The sequence below is a fragment of the Piliocolobus tephrosceles genome, chromosome 13 (assembly GCF_002776525.5).
Source record: "Piliocolobus tephrosceles isolate RC106 chromosome 13, ASM277652v3, whole genome shotgun sequence".
Classification (NCBI taxonomy): domain Eukaryota; kingdom Metazoa; phylum Chordata; class Mammalia; order Primates; family Cercopithecidae; genus Piliocolobus; species Piliocolobus tephrosceles.
The window spans coordinates 108,976,477-108,993,977 of NC_045446.1; the positions used below are offsets into that span (position 1 = coordinate 108,976,477).

At 47.5% G+C, this 17,501-nt stretch overlaps 2 protein-coding genes across 4 annotated transcripts in view; one reads left to right on the forward strand and one right to left on the reverse strand.

The window, feature by feature from the left end:
• Window positions 1–5,839, forward strand: part of CBL (Cbl proto-oncogene) — a 96,803-nt gene extending 90,964 nt beyond the window's left edge. For both annotated transcript variants that reach the window (XM_023208459.1, XM_023208460.2), the window contains 4 exons: window positions 840–956; window positions 1,303–1,400; window positions 2,284–2,466; window positions 3,428–5,839. In XM_023208459.1, coding sequence (XP_023064227.1) covers window positions 840–956; window positions 1,303–1,400; window positions 2,284–2,466; window positions 3,428–3,714 — 685 coding nt within the window. In that variant the 3' untranslated portion in view covers window positions 3,715–5,839. The remainder of the gene's footprint in view (window positions 1–839; window positions 957–1,302; window positions 1,401–2,283; window positions 2,467–3,427) is intronic.
• Window positions 5,840–12,817: 6,978 nt separating this feature from the next.
• The window catches only part of MCAM (melanoma cell adhesion molecule), an 8,523-nt gene continuing 3,839 nt past the window's right edge, over window positions 12,818–17,501 (reverse strand). The window contains exons 6-16 of one of the 2 annotated variants that reach the window (XM_023208461.2): window positions 17,027–17,206; window positions 16,787–16,908; window positions 16,526–16,688; window positions 16,312–16,430; window positions 16,069–16,210; window positions 15,792–15,913; window positions 15,544–15,685; window positions 15,354–15,449; window positions 15,020–15,167; window positions 14,613–14,730; window positions 12,818–14,181 (exon numbers count right to left, since the gene is read on the reverse strand). In XM_023208461.2, the coding sequence (XP_023064229.1) occupies window positions 14,152–14,181; window positions 14,613–14,730; window positions 15,020–15,167; window positions 15,354–15,449; window positions 15,544–15,685; window positions 15,792–15,913; window positions 16,069–16,210; window positions 16,312–16,430; window positions 16,526–16,688; window positions 16,787–16,908; window positions 17,027–17,206 (1,382 nt within the window). In that variant the 3' untranslated portion in view covers window positions 12,818–14,151. The remainder of the gene's footprint in view (window positions 14,182–14,612; window positions 14,731–15,019; window positions 15,168–15,353; window positions 15,450–15,543; window positions 15,686–15,791; window positions 15,914–16,068; window positions 16,211–16,311; window positions 16,431–16,525; window positions 16,689–16,786; window positions 16,909–17,026; window positions 17,207–17,501) is intronic. The other variant, XM_023208462.2, reaches the window with a different exon arrangement.

Below are 17,501 nucleotides of genomic sequence, written 5' to 3' on the forward strand. Positions count from 1 at the left end.
GTTAAGTTTCTATAGCACTTACATGTGTTGCTTTTATAATTAGGAAAACTAAACATCAAGCAGACAAATAAATGAAAGAGATGCTCCTTGTAGCGTCTTTGGGATATGCAAAAGTAATATAAAGAGGAAGGGAGGAGAGACAAATTTACACTGCAAGAAGTAGGTTTTTGTGTGTTTTTTTCCCCCTACAATTTGGTGGGGTGTTTTTATATTTCTTGGGAGTTTTTTTGTTTCATTTCATGGGGTGGCAGAAGTCTTGTTTCCAAAGTTTCTGGGTGAAAGTTACATGTGGGTGTAACAGCCAGATCCTTGATGTGGGAGTCGGTAGATCTGGGATCTAGCCTCAGAATTTATGCTAACTGCCAGGTCACTTTCTCTCTCTGTATTTTAAATTTTTCTTATATAAAACAAGGAGTTTGAGAAAGCTTTTGACAAGCTATGCTTTCCTTGAAACCATAGGTAGAGTTTAGAATTGGAATTTAGTGTACAGTTCTAACATATTGTCAGAAAAAAATCTTGCTGTTTCTCTAACTCTAGGGCCTGGGACTCTATAAGGAAACTTCTGTGGGGATTAGGACCAACCAGTGTCTCAGGTGATTAGCCCAGTGTATCACCTCGGAAGCATAAAAGCTGCACCTTTGGTCAGTTGAAAGTGACATTTTTAGTTAGTGTGCTTTTGCTAATTACCTGTCTTGGTCAGTAGAAATAATAGTTCCCTAGGTGGCAAGTGTTTTGCTCTGTACAATTTGAGTTATGTCTGTTTTTAAGCCACTTATTTTATACTTCAAAGTTTACCAGTTTGTTACTTCTTTTTCTGTTTTTTATTCTTCATCTTCCAGACCTCTTCCTGTGCCAAAACTGCCACCTGGGGAGCAGTGTGAGGGTGAAGAGGACACAGAGTACATGACTCCCTCCTCCAGGCCTCTGCGGCCTTTGGATACACCCCAGAGTTCACGGTAGGTTCCCAACAACCCTGTTTTGGGCCATATACCTCTATGCGGGTAATTGCCACCCTTCACCTGCTTGGCTTGCTGCCTGCACATAGTGTTATCCAGTCAGATTAAAGCAGAAAGATAAATCTAGCCCTTCGTGGTTTAAGCCTTTTGTAGCTGTAGGTAACTGCACTTATGTTTTCTCAGCAACATGAGAACCTCAAAAACACAGACACCTGTAACTTGCCACAAGGGTCAACCTTAACAACATTATTAGTGATACTGGCAAAAGGAGGAGATTAGTCTTCATAAGTTTATAGATAACAGTTCTATTTCCAAAGATCGTTATGGCACTTTCCTTCTGGTTCAGAGCATGTGATTGCGACCAGCAGATTGATACCTGTACGTATGAAGCAATGTATAATATTCAGTCCCAGGCGCCATCTGTCACCGAGAGCAGCACCTTTGGTAAGTAGCCATTCTGCTACTTTAAAAGTCATTGATATGTCATAGGAATGAACATGTAATATTTAGCAATTGAGATAGCTTGATCTAAGCTGAAAATTCTTCTGTAACTGGGACTACAAGTATGTGCCACCATGCCTGGCCAATTTTTGTATTTTTAGTAGAGACGGGGTTTCACTGTGTTGGCCAGGCTGGTGTTGAACTCCTGACCTCAGGTGATCCACTGCTCCCAAAGTGCTGAGATTACAGGCATGAGCCACCATGCCAGGACAGAGCTGAAAATTATTTTCAATAATCTTTGGTAAAATGATCCATGGCAAAATAAAGGTGTAAAGTATCCCCATTCCTTTATTTCCTTCTCACACTGCTGGTTCCTTTTGTGCTTTTCTTTGTCCTTTCAGGGCCTAGAGACATTTGTGTTCTATACCCTGGACCTGTAAGCTCCTTTTTATTCTCATTGCATTGATGAAATTCTTTTCTGTGGGGGTGGTGAACACTCAATTCCCATGTTCACTAGCCTACCAGATTGAAAGTTCAAGAAGCCTGCTCTCACAGGACCTTCTGCTGGTCTTCCAAGGTGGAATGTGGATAGAATTGTTTATTGAATGCTCTGAGATGACGTTCGAGTCATTGGCATCAGTGGCTATTAACCTTGTCAAGAATAACCTTTGGCATGTTCAAAAATGAAAGCTGAAGTGTTGGTGCAGATTTTATTTTCTATTTTTATCTCTGTTTACATGGTGTTTGGCCCACAGTAGACAGTCAGTAACTGTTCGTTGAACGAGATAAATGATTGCATACATGCAAAAATGAGTGGATGCCCCTATATTGAAATGTATTAGAAGATGAAGTGTGTCAGAAGATCACCTCACTGATCTTTCTCCAGGTGAAGGGGGTTTGGCTGCAGCCCATGCCAACACTGGCCCCGAGGAGCCAGAAAATGAGGACGATGGGTATGATGTCCCTAAGCCACCTGTGCCGGCCGTACTGGCCCGCCGGACTCTGTCAGATATCTCTAATGCCAGCTCTTCCTTTGGCTGGTTGTCTCTGGATGGTGATCCCACAACAAGTGAGTCTCCAGGCTGCTTTGGGTTTGTCCTGAATGGCAGTATGGCCTGCATGTTTATATTGAAAGGGAGATGACCTTCTCTGGTGACAGTCAGTATGTGGATGTAGTAGGCTAAACATTATGTCTAAATGGGAGGAAAGTCCTAAGTTAGGAAGTTAGACTGTAGTCAGACTCTCTAGGATTTTTGCAGACTTAGAAAAGAGGTCATTCCTTAAACTCTGGCTCTTCTTATGTTAGGGGTAGGTAGGATTTATAGTTTTTCTGAGTATGCCTTATGACACTGGTAATTAGGTTTGATGGCTCAGACCACACATTCCTTTTTCCTGGGCTCTGTTCCATTGGAAAGGAGGTGTGCTGGCTCTGGAACACACACTGAATGGGCCTGGAGCCAGCCCATGTTGGGCCTTGATTGTTGGAGGCTGCTCTTCTTGCACCTGTGGCTGCCTGGTAGGGCAGCAGCCAGAGTTGCTGTCACTTTGGAAATTGAAGACAGCCTTCAGGACAGACAGCTGGTGAAAAAGAATACAGCCTTCGGTTGCCCAGATGAGCAGTGATCCCCACTCAGCCTTGGCTAATGCTTCTTTATTGGAACTTATATCTCTCTTTTTCCTTATTTGTAGAAGGCGAAGTTTAGTATCTTCTCTGGTCCCCTCAGAATTAAAACAGACAATTACATGTGCAGAAACATATTGCTTAGTGTAAAGCGTGATGCAGTTGTTTATGACTGCAGTGGTTATTGTTTGTAGAACAGGTGCATGGTATATTTAGAAGGTTGTTTTTATCGTGATAAGGAGGAGGCTATATCTTAAAACCCTTGAACCTGTAAAACCTAGCCTTGTGACTGAAGAGCACATGTACCCAATTTACAGGAAGTCAATAATATCTTGATATTAGCACATTTTTATTGCTCTCGTTAAATGAGGATTTCCCCAGATATGCAAATATTTTTTTCCTATTCTAGATGTCACTGAAGGTTCCCAAGTTCCCGAGAGACCTCCTAAACCATTCCCTCGGAGAATCAACTCTGAACGGAAAGCTGGCAGCTGGCAGCAAGGTAGTGGTGCTGCCACCTCTGCTGCCACCGCCTCGCCTCAGCTCTCCAGTGAGATTGAGAACCTCATGAGTCAGGGGTACTCCTACCAGGACATCCAGAAAGCTTTGGTCATTGCCCAGAACAACATCGAGATGGCCAAAAACATCCTCCGGGAATTTGTTTCCATTTCTTCTCCTGCCCATGTAGCTACCTAGCACACCACCTCCCTGCTGCAGGTTTAGAGGACCAGTGAGTTGGGAGTTATTACTGAAGTAGCACCTAGAAGGGCAGGAGTTCCTTTGTTGACTTCACAGTGAAGTCTTGCCCTCTCTGTGGGGTATCACATCAGTGGTTCCAAGATTTCAAAGCAGTGAAATGAAAATGGAGCAGCTAGAATGTTTTATGATTTTATGGGTCTTGAGAGTGCATTTGAAGGTGTCCTTCAGTTCCCACATAAAGAGAGTGTGGACTTTATTACATGATAACCTACCTGGGGAACAGCCCAGAAAGCTGTAGAACAAATATTTTGCTGGAAATCCTAATTGAGGACTTAAGACTTCCTGGGTTAAGGATGTGGCCGTGTGTGTGTCCATCTGCCTGTGGTTGTGTGTGTCCTTGTGATTATAAGATTAACCTGCTGTGTGTGTTAATTCCAGGCAGGGAATTTGCACAAAAGGTGTAGGAAGGAATCTTTTTTAAAGACTTCCATCTACTGTGGTATTATACCCAAGCCTAGTGTGTATTACAACTTCAACACTCCCCTTTGGCTTATATCACCATGTGCATAGCTAAAGTCTTCTATTTTTAGAACACCCTCAGTCTGTTCTTTCCCCATCAACTCCTTCCTCATCCTTCTTGGTGTTCTGTCATTGGCCATGGGCTTGCTATGACCAGCCTTACTGAGGCCAAGCAGCTTATGGGTTGTTCTTTATTGTGTGTGATGGTATTGGTTTGTTTGGTAGATAAGTGGGAGGAAAAGTACTGTTGCTACACTATTATAGTCATGTTTGATACTAGCAGCTAACACTGGTCACTCCAAAGCACTGTTTCTATAGGAACATTGAATCTATTAAGATGTTTTGATTATCCTAATTACATAATGACCGATTTGAGATAGAGGCCTTTAAATACATTCCATGCCCTCCCCAGAAAATAGTCTGTGGGAGTCAGTTGCCTTGGTGCCAGGTATGTGTTCTGATGTAGGTCATGAGTCTTTCTACTTAATGGGAAGGGAAGAACATTTGTTTCCAGGATGACTTTCTGGCCAGAGTACCATAAAGCTTTTAGGAAGCTTCGTTCACATGCTATTTAAATGCACAAAATAGACGGTAAGGATTTATCTGTTCAGTTTTTCTTCCCGGTGAATTAATTTCAGCTTATATGGGTGTCTTCATTTGAACGTGAGGAATATTAGGTTAGATTTTCAGCAGTGTTTTTTTTTCCTTTGCCCTTTAAGGAGTGGGGATAATGCCCATGGTGGCCCAGCCTCTTGCAGATAGCACCTTCCCTGCATTGCTGCCTCCCGATGATGTCGTTTCTTTCTTGTGCCTGTGGCTTTGGGAGTGTAACATCTCTTTCCTCCTTTCCTTCCCTTTTCCTCTTCACCTGAGGTCCTCAGTACTCTCTGTAATTACTGTGTTCTTCACAGTAAGTAGACATCGTTCAGTGAATAAATTACTGTAGTCAAAGACAATATGGGCTGGCAGTTTGTGTAATTGCAGGTTCATAAAGAAGATTGAGAGTCCAGTTTGGAGAACCATTAGTCAGTTCCTTTACATGCTGATAAATGATCCCTCGAGTTCAGTTAGTATTCTGTCCAGAGTGTTTTGCTGACTTTCTTAGCAGTGTATAACCTTTCTCCACGTCAGAAGCAAGCCTGCTCTTTGATAAATATGTCTTCCTGAAAATCTAAATCATGCTTTTGTCTTTAGATCTAGACAGAAATGACCCTCCTTGGATCAGTCTTTTTTCTAGTCTTATCATCTTTGGAACTAAAACTTGTTCTAACTCCTCTCTTGGCATTCAGCTGCTCCTGAATCTTTTGGTTTTACCCTCTGGCCTCAGAGCCATTTATGTTCCCAGAGTAGGCAGTACAGGACCTCATGTTGATTTGCTGTGGTTACTCAGTATCTTCTCCACCTGGCATAAAGCGGCAAAACCCACCATTAGGTGAGGTGGTCCTGAATTGAGGTGGAGTGGGGCAGAGGAAAATGGCAGTGAATATCAAACAGTAGACTGCCGTCAGCTTCTAACAGCCAGTATGTATACTGTTTCATTTTGAGGTAACGTTCAGTTTTGCATTTTGTTTAAATATTGAAGGCCTAGACAAAGAACTAGAAAGAAAACGGCGGCAGTTTCCAGGCCCATCCATATTGTAATTTTTCTTTATCTGCAGATACTGCCCATAGTCTAAAGATCTCTTCAGAAGACAAAGCACTGGCTATATATCTTTTGCCTTTTCCATGCATCTAAATCTTCTCTGGAAATTACTGTCCCTACTGTGTAGGCTCAGGGCAGTCTCGACTTTTCCTTTTTTGAGTCCCGTGTGGCTCTTTGAATCAGCGTGAAACTGAGGCTCCAGCTCCGCGTGTTGTGCCTGTGTCTCACCGATGGGCTGGGGTGTTAGTTGGTCAGGGGTATCTGCCAGCATTCAAGGTTTTGGATTATTTTGTGAGGATCTTTCCTTTGACTGGGTGCCCTGAGGACACACCTGGGTCTGTGCCTGAGATTGCCAGGCAAGATTAAGGAAAGTTTTCATGTGGCTTTTGTTTTGAGATTATTGTCAAAAGCTTAATTTCTTTTTTTGTTTGTTTGTTTTTTGTTTTGTGTTTTTGAGATGGAGTCTCGCTCTGTCACCCAGGCTGGAGTGTAGTGGCGTGATCTCGGCTCACTGCAAGCTCCGCCTCCCGGGTTCACGCCATTCTCCTGTCTCAGCCTCCCGAGTAGCTGGGACTACAGGCACCTGCCAACGCGCCCGGCTAATTTTTTGTATTTTTAGCAGAGACGGGGTTTCACCGTCTTAGCCAGGATGGTCTCGATCTCCTGACCTTGTGATCCGCCCGCCTCGGCCTCCCAAAGTGCTGGGATTACAGGCGTGAGCCACCGCGCCGGGCCCAAAAGCTTAATTTCTTATATTTTCTGTTGACTAAGGCACCAGTAACCCATTCTTCACCCTCCATTTGTATGGAAATTTAAAATTCTTTGGCTTTGCTCTGAATTTAATTAAAACTGCCTTTTACGAACAGACTTCGAGTTTTGCCATTTTTGGCAAGCTTTTCCCCTTGTCCCTTCCTAGTGGCTGATAAAGTAAAAAACCCACAACACTTTGTTCTCCTTTTTCTCATATTCATTGGGCTGTTGTATGCAGCCCAGTTTCATGCTTTCCCTATGTCTTCACAGGTTGCTTTCCAAGCTGCCTTGTTGCTGGGTTGCTGCTCTGCAGCAAGCACAACTGGACCTTTGCAGCTGCCCCCATGTTCCTTCCACTAAAGTAGAGGGTTCTTTAAATGGAAAAACCTGTGGACTCTTAATATACCTCCCTTTAGTTAATACGCCAGGCAGCTTCTCATCTCAGTATTTACCTGTTAATATTTTTGTGAATAGTGCTCTCTACCTGTGGGTGGCCGCTCTCTTCCACTTGTCGTCTCCCCCCAGCCCCACTCTACATAATCTGCCATTCTTTTCCCTTTCTCTTCTTACACAGACCCTCATTACCAGGGCCCAAGATGTGGGATAGTACTGTTAGTATTACTTAGCTATCTTGTAGATTTAAAAGATTTCTGGTTAAGGGACGTGGGGGTCACTGTTCATTACTCTTAAAATATATGTTTTCTCTATAGAAAAGTAAAATGTGTTTATGGTCCCAAACAGTCAATTCACAAATTTTTATAACAAAACTTCCTTGTAAAAACTAGGGATCACCTATATATTTCCTTTAAGATCTAGTTTTTTTTGTAGGTGTTCAGCAAGGGTGATAAAGCAGAATATTCTCCTACCTCACATCATGAAAATCAGAAGATTATAGGCCTTCTCAAACTATAAGTCCCTCTTCTTGCCATTGGCCTTTCTGACTCTGGAATGACCACTGTTTGTTGAAAAATAGTTTTCTGACTATTGGGCTGGCTCTAACAGTTTGTTCATCCAGCAAATGTTTGAGTGATGACCATGTGCCAGAAATGTCAGGCATTTGTCCTCCCCTTGCTACCACATAGTAGTTTACTAATGTTTGAGGGATTGTACTTGGACTGTCATAGCTTCTGCATTTGACCTTAAAATAGCTCTTCCCAGTAAGATTGTGCGATTTTTATTCACAGCTCTTTCATGTAGACTTCCCTTTCCTTACAGAGTTGTCCTGATTAATAGCAGGCCAAGATTCTCCCATTATCCCCTGTTGTCTCCTATAGCTTTGATAATGCCTGGGAGATTCCTTGATGTAAGTCGCATGGATAGCGACTGTTTTTATGTTGGAATTTGTTCCAACATAATTAGAATCTGTTTGGCAAGTTGAAAGGTAAGTTGGCTCAGAGTTGCACAGTAGGGCATTAAATGTTTAAGCAAAGCATCTGTCCACACTCCCCTTTCCAGTCTAGTGCCTTCCTTGAACTTTTTCCTGAGCTGCTATGTCTCTAATCCCCCTTGTTGGGAGGATTTTCATATCACCCTTCTGGGACCTGTCACCATGTCCTGTACTATTTGGAATTGGTTTTCCAGTCTTTCAACAACCTTTGCAGCTAACTCTATGTTTTAGAAGGGCTGGAGGTGTGGGCGCTATCTTTGGGTCTCAGGACCCAAAGATCCTTTAGTCAGTTGTTTGGTCTTCCAAGAGCCAGGCATTAATACAGATTGAACTCCATCAGTCCCCTAATTGTCAGCCTTTACCTCCCTCTCAGAGCAAGGAATTTCGGGATTCTAAAGCTTAGTGTCCACACATCATTCTGCCAGACTTTAGAGCTTTAGAAGCTCAATCTAAAGTACTCTAACTCAGCGTAAACTATTACTGTCACTCTCTTGAACTCAGTCTCTGTGAGCAGTCTTTTTGTTAGAAATACGTAGAACTGCTTAATGCCTAGAGGGTAGTGGATAGTGAAGGACGGTCAAGGTTGTATTTTTGACTGCTTAGGGATCCTTTGGATACAAGAAACAGAAATGTTCAAGCGGAAGAAAGGAGGGACTCATGGTAAGGATGCAGGGTATTTCGCAGAACCCAGGATGGGAAGTGCCTTTGGTTCTCGGGTGGAGCTGGAACTGCAGAGCTTTGCACCTAGTCCTTTCTCCCGCTTCCCTGTCTGGGTATGGTATGCGTGACCCCCAAATAGGCACTCCAGTCCTCAAGTCCACACCACCTTCCAACTCCGGGGATCACCATGAACAGAGTCTCAGTTTCTCATACTACTTTTTTTTTTTTTTTTTTTTTTTTTTTTTTGGGGGTTTTTCTGTGTCACCTAGGCTGGAGTGCAGTGGTGCAGTCTCAACTCACTGCAACCTCTTCCACCTCCCAGGTTCAAGCAGTTCTCTGCCTCAACCTCCCGAGTAGCTGGGATTACAGGTGCTTGCCACCATGCCCGGCTAATTTTCATATTTTTAGTAGAGATGGGGTTTCACCATCTTGACTGGGCTGGTCTTGAACTCCTGACCTCGTGATCCACCCGCCTCGGCCTCCCAAAGTGCTGAGATGACAGGCGTGAGCCACCGCTTTCGGCCCATACTTCATATTCTTAAGAAAAAGTACACTCAGCCCAGCACATTGATCAGGTATCTATCCTTGAGCAGTTGGCCTTGCCAGGGAGAGCAGAGGTGTGGCAGATCCTTCAGCTGGAGACAGGGAGCTTCTCAGAGAAGTGAGCAGAGACTCCACAGACGCCCTAAAAAGGCTTCTACTCAAGGAGTAAAGCCTCTACTCCCGCCTTTTTGCTAGTGGAAAGGAAGGCATGGGAGTTTTTCTGGGACATCATAGAAATTCTTAGGTTTAACTTAATTCTGGTCATTGTCTTCTTTATTTCCTGTTTTTCTTCCCTTTGTCAGTCTTGGCATCCAAGATTTCTTACCTCCCTCTTGTGGGCCAGCCTGTCCTGTTCCAGAGCTAGCCTGTTCCTGGGTGGCCTTCCTTAGCCTCCATTCAGCCTCAGGTCTTTTGCCTTCTTCCGTGTTACTTAGAAAGCAGAATCTAATAACGGTGCCACTGTAGCCACTATCCATGGACTTCTGGGTCCTCTTCAGGTTTGAGTGCTTGGAAATGTTCATTCTCTGGGCTTGTGGCCTGTCTCCTCCACTCTCCTCCTTACCCTCTTGCTCCTTCCTGTGTGAGGGCTGCTCTGCAGTAATGTTCTCAGGCAAGCCTTCCTAGGCACCTCAGAAACTACTTTGCCAGAGCCAGTAAGAATATATAATACTGGAGCAGTTGCCAGGATAGAAATTAAATATAGATTCCAGTTTAGGATAGAGTTTTTACTGAGAGCTCTTTAGACAGTATACCTGTGTCTTCTCTGGCAATTGCTTTCATTTTAGTCCTATATAAAAGCTTTCCTTTTCTTTTTTTTTTTTTTTTTTTAACTATGCTTTTGCTTGCCTGAATCTTTTGATCTTATATTTTTCTCATCGTAGAGCCTGTCCTGAGTTGTAAGGTATTTCATACTGCCTTACTTAAAAGTTTATTAAACTACTAGAATCATTTGATATAGAAGTTATCTGATAATCCAAAGATGTCCATCAAGGGAGGAAGGATGGGTCATCAGACTTTGCCTTTGATGTTGTAGTCTAGGCTCCTGGGTTAAGCAGCAGAGGGACAGCAGTACCATGTGCCTTCACCGTGTCCCAGGAAATCTGGGTTGGTTCCCGTGGGAAATACCAGTGTTTCTTGGTTCTGAAAAGTAGCAAAAGAGTAAGAGATGGGGAAATAGGGATGGGGAGAGCAAGCCCCGCACGTCCACGTCCGTGGTGAGTCAGGTGGGGAGCACAGGTGGAAGGGCTGGCTGGTGACAGACAGACTAAGCTGTGTGGCGCTCTTGCCGCCCCTTCCTGGGTACAGAGCTTGAGAAAAATGCAGCCGACCACTCCCTGTATTTGTATAGAGCAAAGCCCAAAAGCCAACCTCAGATCTCCTGATTTGGCAGCTGAAGAAATCAGCAGAGTCCTGATTGCCTGATTCAGTTCCAAAAATGAATGTCAGGCCCCTCCCCGCCCCCGCCCCCACCAACATTGCCTCTCCTACATTCTCCTTCTACCCTTAAATCAGACAGGAGGCCAGAGAGGAGTGTTGCTCAATGCGTGCTGCGTGCAACTCCTCAGGCCTTGCGTCACCTCCATGCTGAGCCCTGAAGCAGGGTGTCCTGGGTGCCTGTGTGTCAGCTCCCTCCTCTCTACCTACCTCTGACCTTGTTGTGGGTGAGGGTAGCCATGCTTATGGCCGTCTTAAAACTGGAGAGGCGGAGAACTACTTAGGAGTCTGTAGGCCACGTGTTGTCTTCCATGGCCTCTTTTCTCATGCTGTCTGGGTGAGTGAGCCTGCAACGCAATGCCCACGAGAGTAAATGCCTCCTGACCTACCCTGCTCAGCACTGTTCTAGTGTCTTGGCCTTGAAAGAAAAGCCTGACTTCCTGCTGAAACATGTGGTAGTGGCATGGCAGCTATGAGGCACCTCCTACATCTGTTTTCTGGCTGTGGTGACTTGGGATTTTTAACCTTATATATCTTTTTCCTTTACTCAAAACAAAACAATTTTTAGCACACTGAAAAAAAAAAAAAAAAAAAAAAAACGCCAAATGTTCTGTGCCTTTCTAAGGCAGCGCTGTATCCCAGGCTGCATTTTAGGACTTAATATGGAAATGCCAGAGTCTGAGCTCCTCTACCTTGAGTTGCATTGTCCTTAGTGTCTGGGAGACAGGAAGGAATGCTCTCTGTGACTGGAGAGGTGACAGGCAGGTGCAGTGTGTCCGGAGTCCCTTTCTCCCGCCGTGAGACTTCAGTGGAGGAGAGAAGCGTTGTACCCTGGGATCATTTGGTTGGTTCCAATCACAAGCTTAGTTATCAGGTTGCATGCCTTGTCTCCTGCAAGAAACAGAATGTTCCACAATTCCCAGGTAAACTCTGGACCGTTCCAAGTGTCCTAGCCTCCTGATGACATTAATTACCCAGTTGTGTGGAGGAGTGTAGGATGGACTCTCCTGAGAAGGGGAGGTTGGTGGTTTTGTCTTTTCTTTTTGCTGGATCCTGAACTGGTCTAGACCTCCTGCCCCCACCCCCCGCCTCCATCAGATGTGGCTGGCCTTTCATTTGAAGGCTTCAGACTTAAAGCATTAAGCAGCTAGTGCCCTCTGCAGGGCCTGCTTTCCCCAGGGAAGGGCAGCAAGGAACACGGACCGGAAGCCTGTCCTCAGTAATGTGACTGTAGTGAGCTTTAGCAGAAGTTTTTCTATATAATGACATTTTACTTATCTCTTACCCTTTCCTCAGTTTTCCCTTGCCTTTAACTAATAAAGAATTGGGAGATAGAAATTTTAAAGTCCTCCTTATTCAAGATTTTGAGATTCTTAGCCTGGGGGTGCTGGAGAGAACCTGATGCTTTCTCCAGAATGAAGAGTCCCAATTTGTATATCAGTGTTAAGAAGAAAACAAACACATAGATAAGATTTTCGTGGACTATTTTAAAAATGTGTCATTAATATAAAAAAATTTATATTAGCAGTATTTAATCATTCTCACCTGTAAAGAATAAGAAAAACAGAAGGTAAATATTCTTACAGAGAATCGCAGAGCTTTAAGATTCATTTTCATTTTAAGTCCATTTTATTTTGCCAGTGTATTAATGTTTAGAAGTCTGTTATACTAATGTTATTTATTAATTTTTTTCATTTCCATACACAGTTAACTAAAGAGCTTTTTCAAGCACCCATGTCTGTAAAAAAATATTTTTAAATAAAGTTTCTTTTGTTGTAGCGGACTTGAGTTCTTGCTCATTCAGGGGGTTGGGAGGCAATAGCCGAGTTGCCGTAGGACCAAATGCCAAGGCCCCCTGCCTCACGGCGGTGAGCCTGAGCTGCTGTCTCGAGGGCAGTTCCAAATGGCAGGAAAGCATAGGAAGGGGACACAGCTCCTGCTAACAGCCTACCAGGCCCTTCATGCTGCGTCATCAGGGCAGTTTGGCTGCTGAAAAGTAGAGTGACTGTCCGCTGTGTGGTAGAACTTGAGCCATTTGCTCAGAAGCAGAGGTAACCCCTGATCTCTGCTGCCAACTGGAAACGGTTTTGTGTGCCTTTTGGTTGTAGTTTCAGAGGCCCCCAGGTTCCTGTGGTACCCATGATGAATAAAAAGCAATGTAAGACTTCTGGGACAATTAAGCTTTATTTTTCATATATATATATATATACATATATAAAGGAAACAGTTTGCAAACTCACACACCTGACAAAACCATATATACACACATATGTATGCATACACACAGACACACCCAAAGCTGTAGCCAGGCCCCTGTTTCTCATCCCTAAGTACCATTCTCTCATTTGGGCCCTTGTAGGTTGGGGCTCCTGAGCTTGGTTTGTAGAAGTTTGGTGCTAATATAACCATAGCTTTTATCCCCGTGAAAGGCAGTGTAGACCTCATCTTTGTCCGCTTCCCTTGCCTTTCACTCACGTGATCCATCAAGACAGCCGTGGGAGCCAAGCGAACACGGGCGGGCGGTTGAGGCTAATTCATTTGAACTCAAAAACCCAGCCTCCTCACTGCAGGCACGTATCTTTTTTTTTTTTTGAGACGGAGTCTTGCTCTGTTGCCCAGGCTGGGGTGCAATCACACGATCTCAGCTCACTGCAAGCTCTGCCTCCCGGGTTCACGCCATTCTCCTGCCTCAGCCTCCCGAGTAGCTGGGACTACAGGCGCCGACCACTATGCCCGGCTAATTTTTTTTTGTATTTTTAGTAGAGACGGGGTTTCACCGTGTTAGCCAGGATGGTCTCAATCTCCTGACCTTGTGATCCACCTGCCTTGGCCTCCCAAAGTGCTGGGATTACAGGCGTGAGCCACCGCGCCTGGCCGTGGCACATATCTTTTAAGGAATGACACCAGTTCCTGGCTTCTGCCCAAAGAAAAAAATGTCACAGGAGACTTGGAAGAGGCAGACAGGAGGGTGGTGGCGGCAACACTGCAGCTGCTTCTGGATGCTGCTGGGGTGCTCTCCAGAGCCCGTGTGAACAGCGCACTTAAACATGAGCAGGCGCCTGGCTCCAGTGCGTCCTCACTTCAGTGGTGCACTTGGATGATGGAAGCCATCCTTTGGGGCAGGAAACCAGCTCAGCGAGGCTACCCAGCTCAGCTGCTGGCAGGAGCCAGGTATTTACAGCCGTAATGTGTGTAAAGAAAAAATACGTTCTGCAAGAAACTCTCCTACCCGCTCGGGAGGCTGGGGCTCCTTGCTTGGGATGAGCTTCACTCAATGTGGAGACGGTGACGGACTGGTCCCTGAAAAGCGGGCCTTCTAGGGCCAAGTGAGGTTCTCAGGACAGCTCTGGTCCTAACCCAGTGGCCCTCTGAAAGGGGGTGTGCAGGCGAGTGGAGCAGGAGGCTTCTCTCTAGTCCCTTTGGAGGCTTTGGCTGAGAGAAGAGTGAGCAGGGAGCTGGAAATGGTCCAGGCAGGGAAGGGAACTGAAGTGATTCGGGGCTAATGCCTCAGATCGATGTATTTCTCTCCCTAAAAGTGGGAAGAGGAGAAGAGGGAAACACGGAGACGGTGCTCAGAGTTGAAGGTGTGAGCACCGAGAGGAAGGAGAGATGGAAGCAGAAGCTGATGAACTTGGTGCGGCAGCCTTGGGGAGGAAGCAAGGATGGGCATGGCAGGCCAGGGAAGGAGGACGGTCCCCGTTTGGTGAAATGGCCACACCCAGAGTCATGGGCATTGGTCAGGAAAAGGTGATGGGACAGGGTTTTTCTCAGTCTTCCTCCAAGCTCCCTCAGCCACTTGCCTGGCCCTGCCATCTGTGAGTGGTGTTAAGAAGGCAAGATGGGGCCTGCTCCCTATCTCCGACAAAGAGGGATGAAGGATAGAGAGTTAGAGCCGTTAGCCCCTGCTGCCCCCGGTCCCTGAGGATGTGGCAGGCTCTGGCCACAGGAACCGCCTCCTACCTGGTCTCCTGGAGCCCTCTTGTCACCGCTGCTGCCCTGCAGGAGGCCCATCTCTTCTGGGAGCTTATCTGACTTAACTTCAACTACAAATTCACTCTTACGAGACGGGGGCAGCGTGCTGGGAGGAGGGAGGGAGGCGAGAGGTTGGCACCTCAGGGCCACAGGAAGGGAAGGGCCTGCTGTGAAGGATGTGGGATGGATGAGGGCTCCTTGCTCCAGGGCCAGCCCAGGGCAGGGAAGCAGGTCATGAGACCATGTGGCTGACGGAAGCTGGGCAGTGGGCAGTGGAGCAGGGAGCACCCTGGCCCAGGGCCCCACTCCTGCTCTCGAGGGGCAGGCGGGTGCTGGGCAGGCAGCAGGCTGGGTGGCAAGATGGGCGGGGGTGGAGGGGCCAGTGTTGGGCTTACATCTCCTGCTTGCCTGAGCGCCCGCATGGCAGCTTGCCCTTCTTATAGAGGAAATAGAGGACAGCACCCAGCACTGCCAGGACCAGGATGCACACAATCACAGCCACGATGACCACGCCCTGGCTCTCCGGCTCTGGCAGCTTTCTCTCTGCGCCACAAAGACACTCCTCGTCACTCCCTGCTCCAGGCCATCTCGTCACCATTGCTGCCCCAGCCAGTCCAAGGCCGACAAGATGGGGCTGCTACTCACCTTTCTGGACAGGGCTCTCTGGGGAGGGACAGGGCAGAAAGGATACCCTGGCAGAGCCCTGTTCTCTTGCTAGGCCTGGCTTACCTGTGGAGGTGCTGTTGGCTCTGGTATGAGGACTGGCAGTGGAAGTGCTGAGGCCAGTGGTTGTGTTGGAGTCTGGTGTGAGGGTAGTTAAATTGACTAGGAGGCAGAGGGAGGGGTGTTAGGAGAAGCGCAAGTTACTGCCCGTGCCTGGGCCTGTCCCTGCCATCCCCTGCAGTGATGCAGCCCTCACCCAGCTCCAGGAAGAGGACGCTGGTGTTTTTGCCCAGGTCGTTGGAGGCCGTGCATTCAACACCTGTCTCCAACAGCTCTGGGGTCACGAGGACATTCAGGGTGCTCAGGACTCGCTGTGGATCTTGGTCTTGTTCACTTGTCTGCAAGGAAAGGAAGGAGGCAGGTCAGGGGTTGGGGAGGATCTCTGGTCCTGGCCGCAAAGCCCAAGCCGGGATTAGGAGAGTGGCAGATGAGACACCTGCTCACCGTGCCGTTGACGTTCCAGGAGATGGTGGGCCGGGGGTGCCCTGATGCTTCACAAGACAGATTCAACATCATATTCTCTTTCACCCACACCTTCCTCTCCTTGAATGCCATCCAAGGGGGACCTTGGGGAGGTAGGGAGGGGTGAGGCGGCAAGCCCAGCTAGCCTGCCTCCCCTCCGCACCAGAGCTCCCCAGAGCAGCAGGTGGCTTCTTGTCAAAGAGCTTAAAAACCACCCCACTTGGGGTGACCTGGTCTCTACCCAGAGGGAGGGCCTCACCAAAAATGGCCACATTGACCAGCTGTGTGCGGTTCAGGCCGGGTATGCTGGGCACAGAGGCCACACAGCGGTAGCCGCCTCCTGCCTCCCGTTTCAGGTCATGCAACTGGAGCACAGGCCCCCTTTCCAGCACCTGGCCTGTCTGGGATGAGAGATGGGTCAGAGGGTCTGGGAAAGAGCACACTCGGGTCACCCCCAGCCCCACTCACCCATCAGCCCCTTGCTCCAGACCCGCCTGGGTACCTCTTCTCTCAGCCACTGGAACTCGAGGTCCTGGCTACTCTCTGCCTTACAAGTCAGGGTGAGGCTGCTGCCTTCCTGTCTCTCAGGGGCTGCGGGACTCACTCGGACGTCAGACACATCTGGGGGCACAGCAGTCATGTCACCCAGGGCAGGCCAGGGCCAGTTCCCTATTGCCCCAGTCTGGTCCCCCTGTCCTGGGTCCCCAGCTCCTCACAGTTCACCAGTAGTTCCTGTGGTTCACTTGGCAGCGATATCATGGTGTCCAGGTCCAGGCCCTGGCATTCATAGAGCCCACTGTGTTCCTTCTGGGCGGGCTCCAGCACCAGGACCCCGTTGTCGTTGGTTGTCTCTTCTTCTGCCTCCCTGGTGCTGGGGTTCTGGGGAAGACTGGGGAGGTGAGCAGGGTGCACCTCCTGCCACTCCACCCGGGCCTCTGCTTGCATCCCCATCTGCACCCAGCACAAAGCCCCCACACCTGCTTGCTGATGCTGAAGTGCGGTGGAGGGTTGCCATCAGCCAAACACCTGATTTCCACGCGGTCCCCTTCCTTCAGCATTCCCACGGGCTCCACTTCCAACCACACTTTTTCTGTCGGGTCTGCATAGGCAAAGGGGGTAGCTCTTGGCCCATGAGTCAACCCTGGGCTGGATAGGGAGGGGCTAGAGGAGTTTCCAGCAGCCCCAGCCCCAGTGAGCAGAGTCAGGTTAGCACTCACAGAAAACAGGGACGGTGACTTCCCTGGACTCCTTCATGTGGTTCCCGCTGGGCAGCCGGTAGTTGAGCTCACAGTAAAACTGGGCATCTTTGTCTTCTTTAACCAGCTGTGCCTTCAGAATACTCTGCAAGGTGTACAAACCACTCGACTCCACAGTCTGGGACGACTGAATGTGGACCCCTGGGCAGGGAGGAAGGGGAGGAAGACTCAGCCTCAGTCCCACCTCCAACCCCACCCTAGGGTTGTCCACCGGGTTGGCAGGGGACCATCTAAAGAGTCCCCTGTCCCCTGTAGAGGGCCAGGTACAAATGCAAGCTGGAAACCCTTCAACCTAGCACTTTTACTGCTCAGGGTCAACCCTAGAAAAACATTTACAGTTCTGCTTATGCTCATATCCAAGGATGTGTGCAAAGAATGCTGCAATGATAAAAACGAGCAGCTGTCTAGATGTCCACTAACTGGGGAATGGTGAACT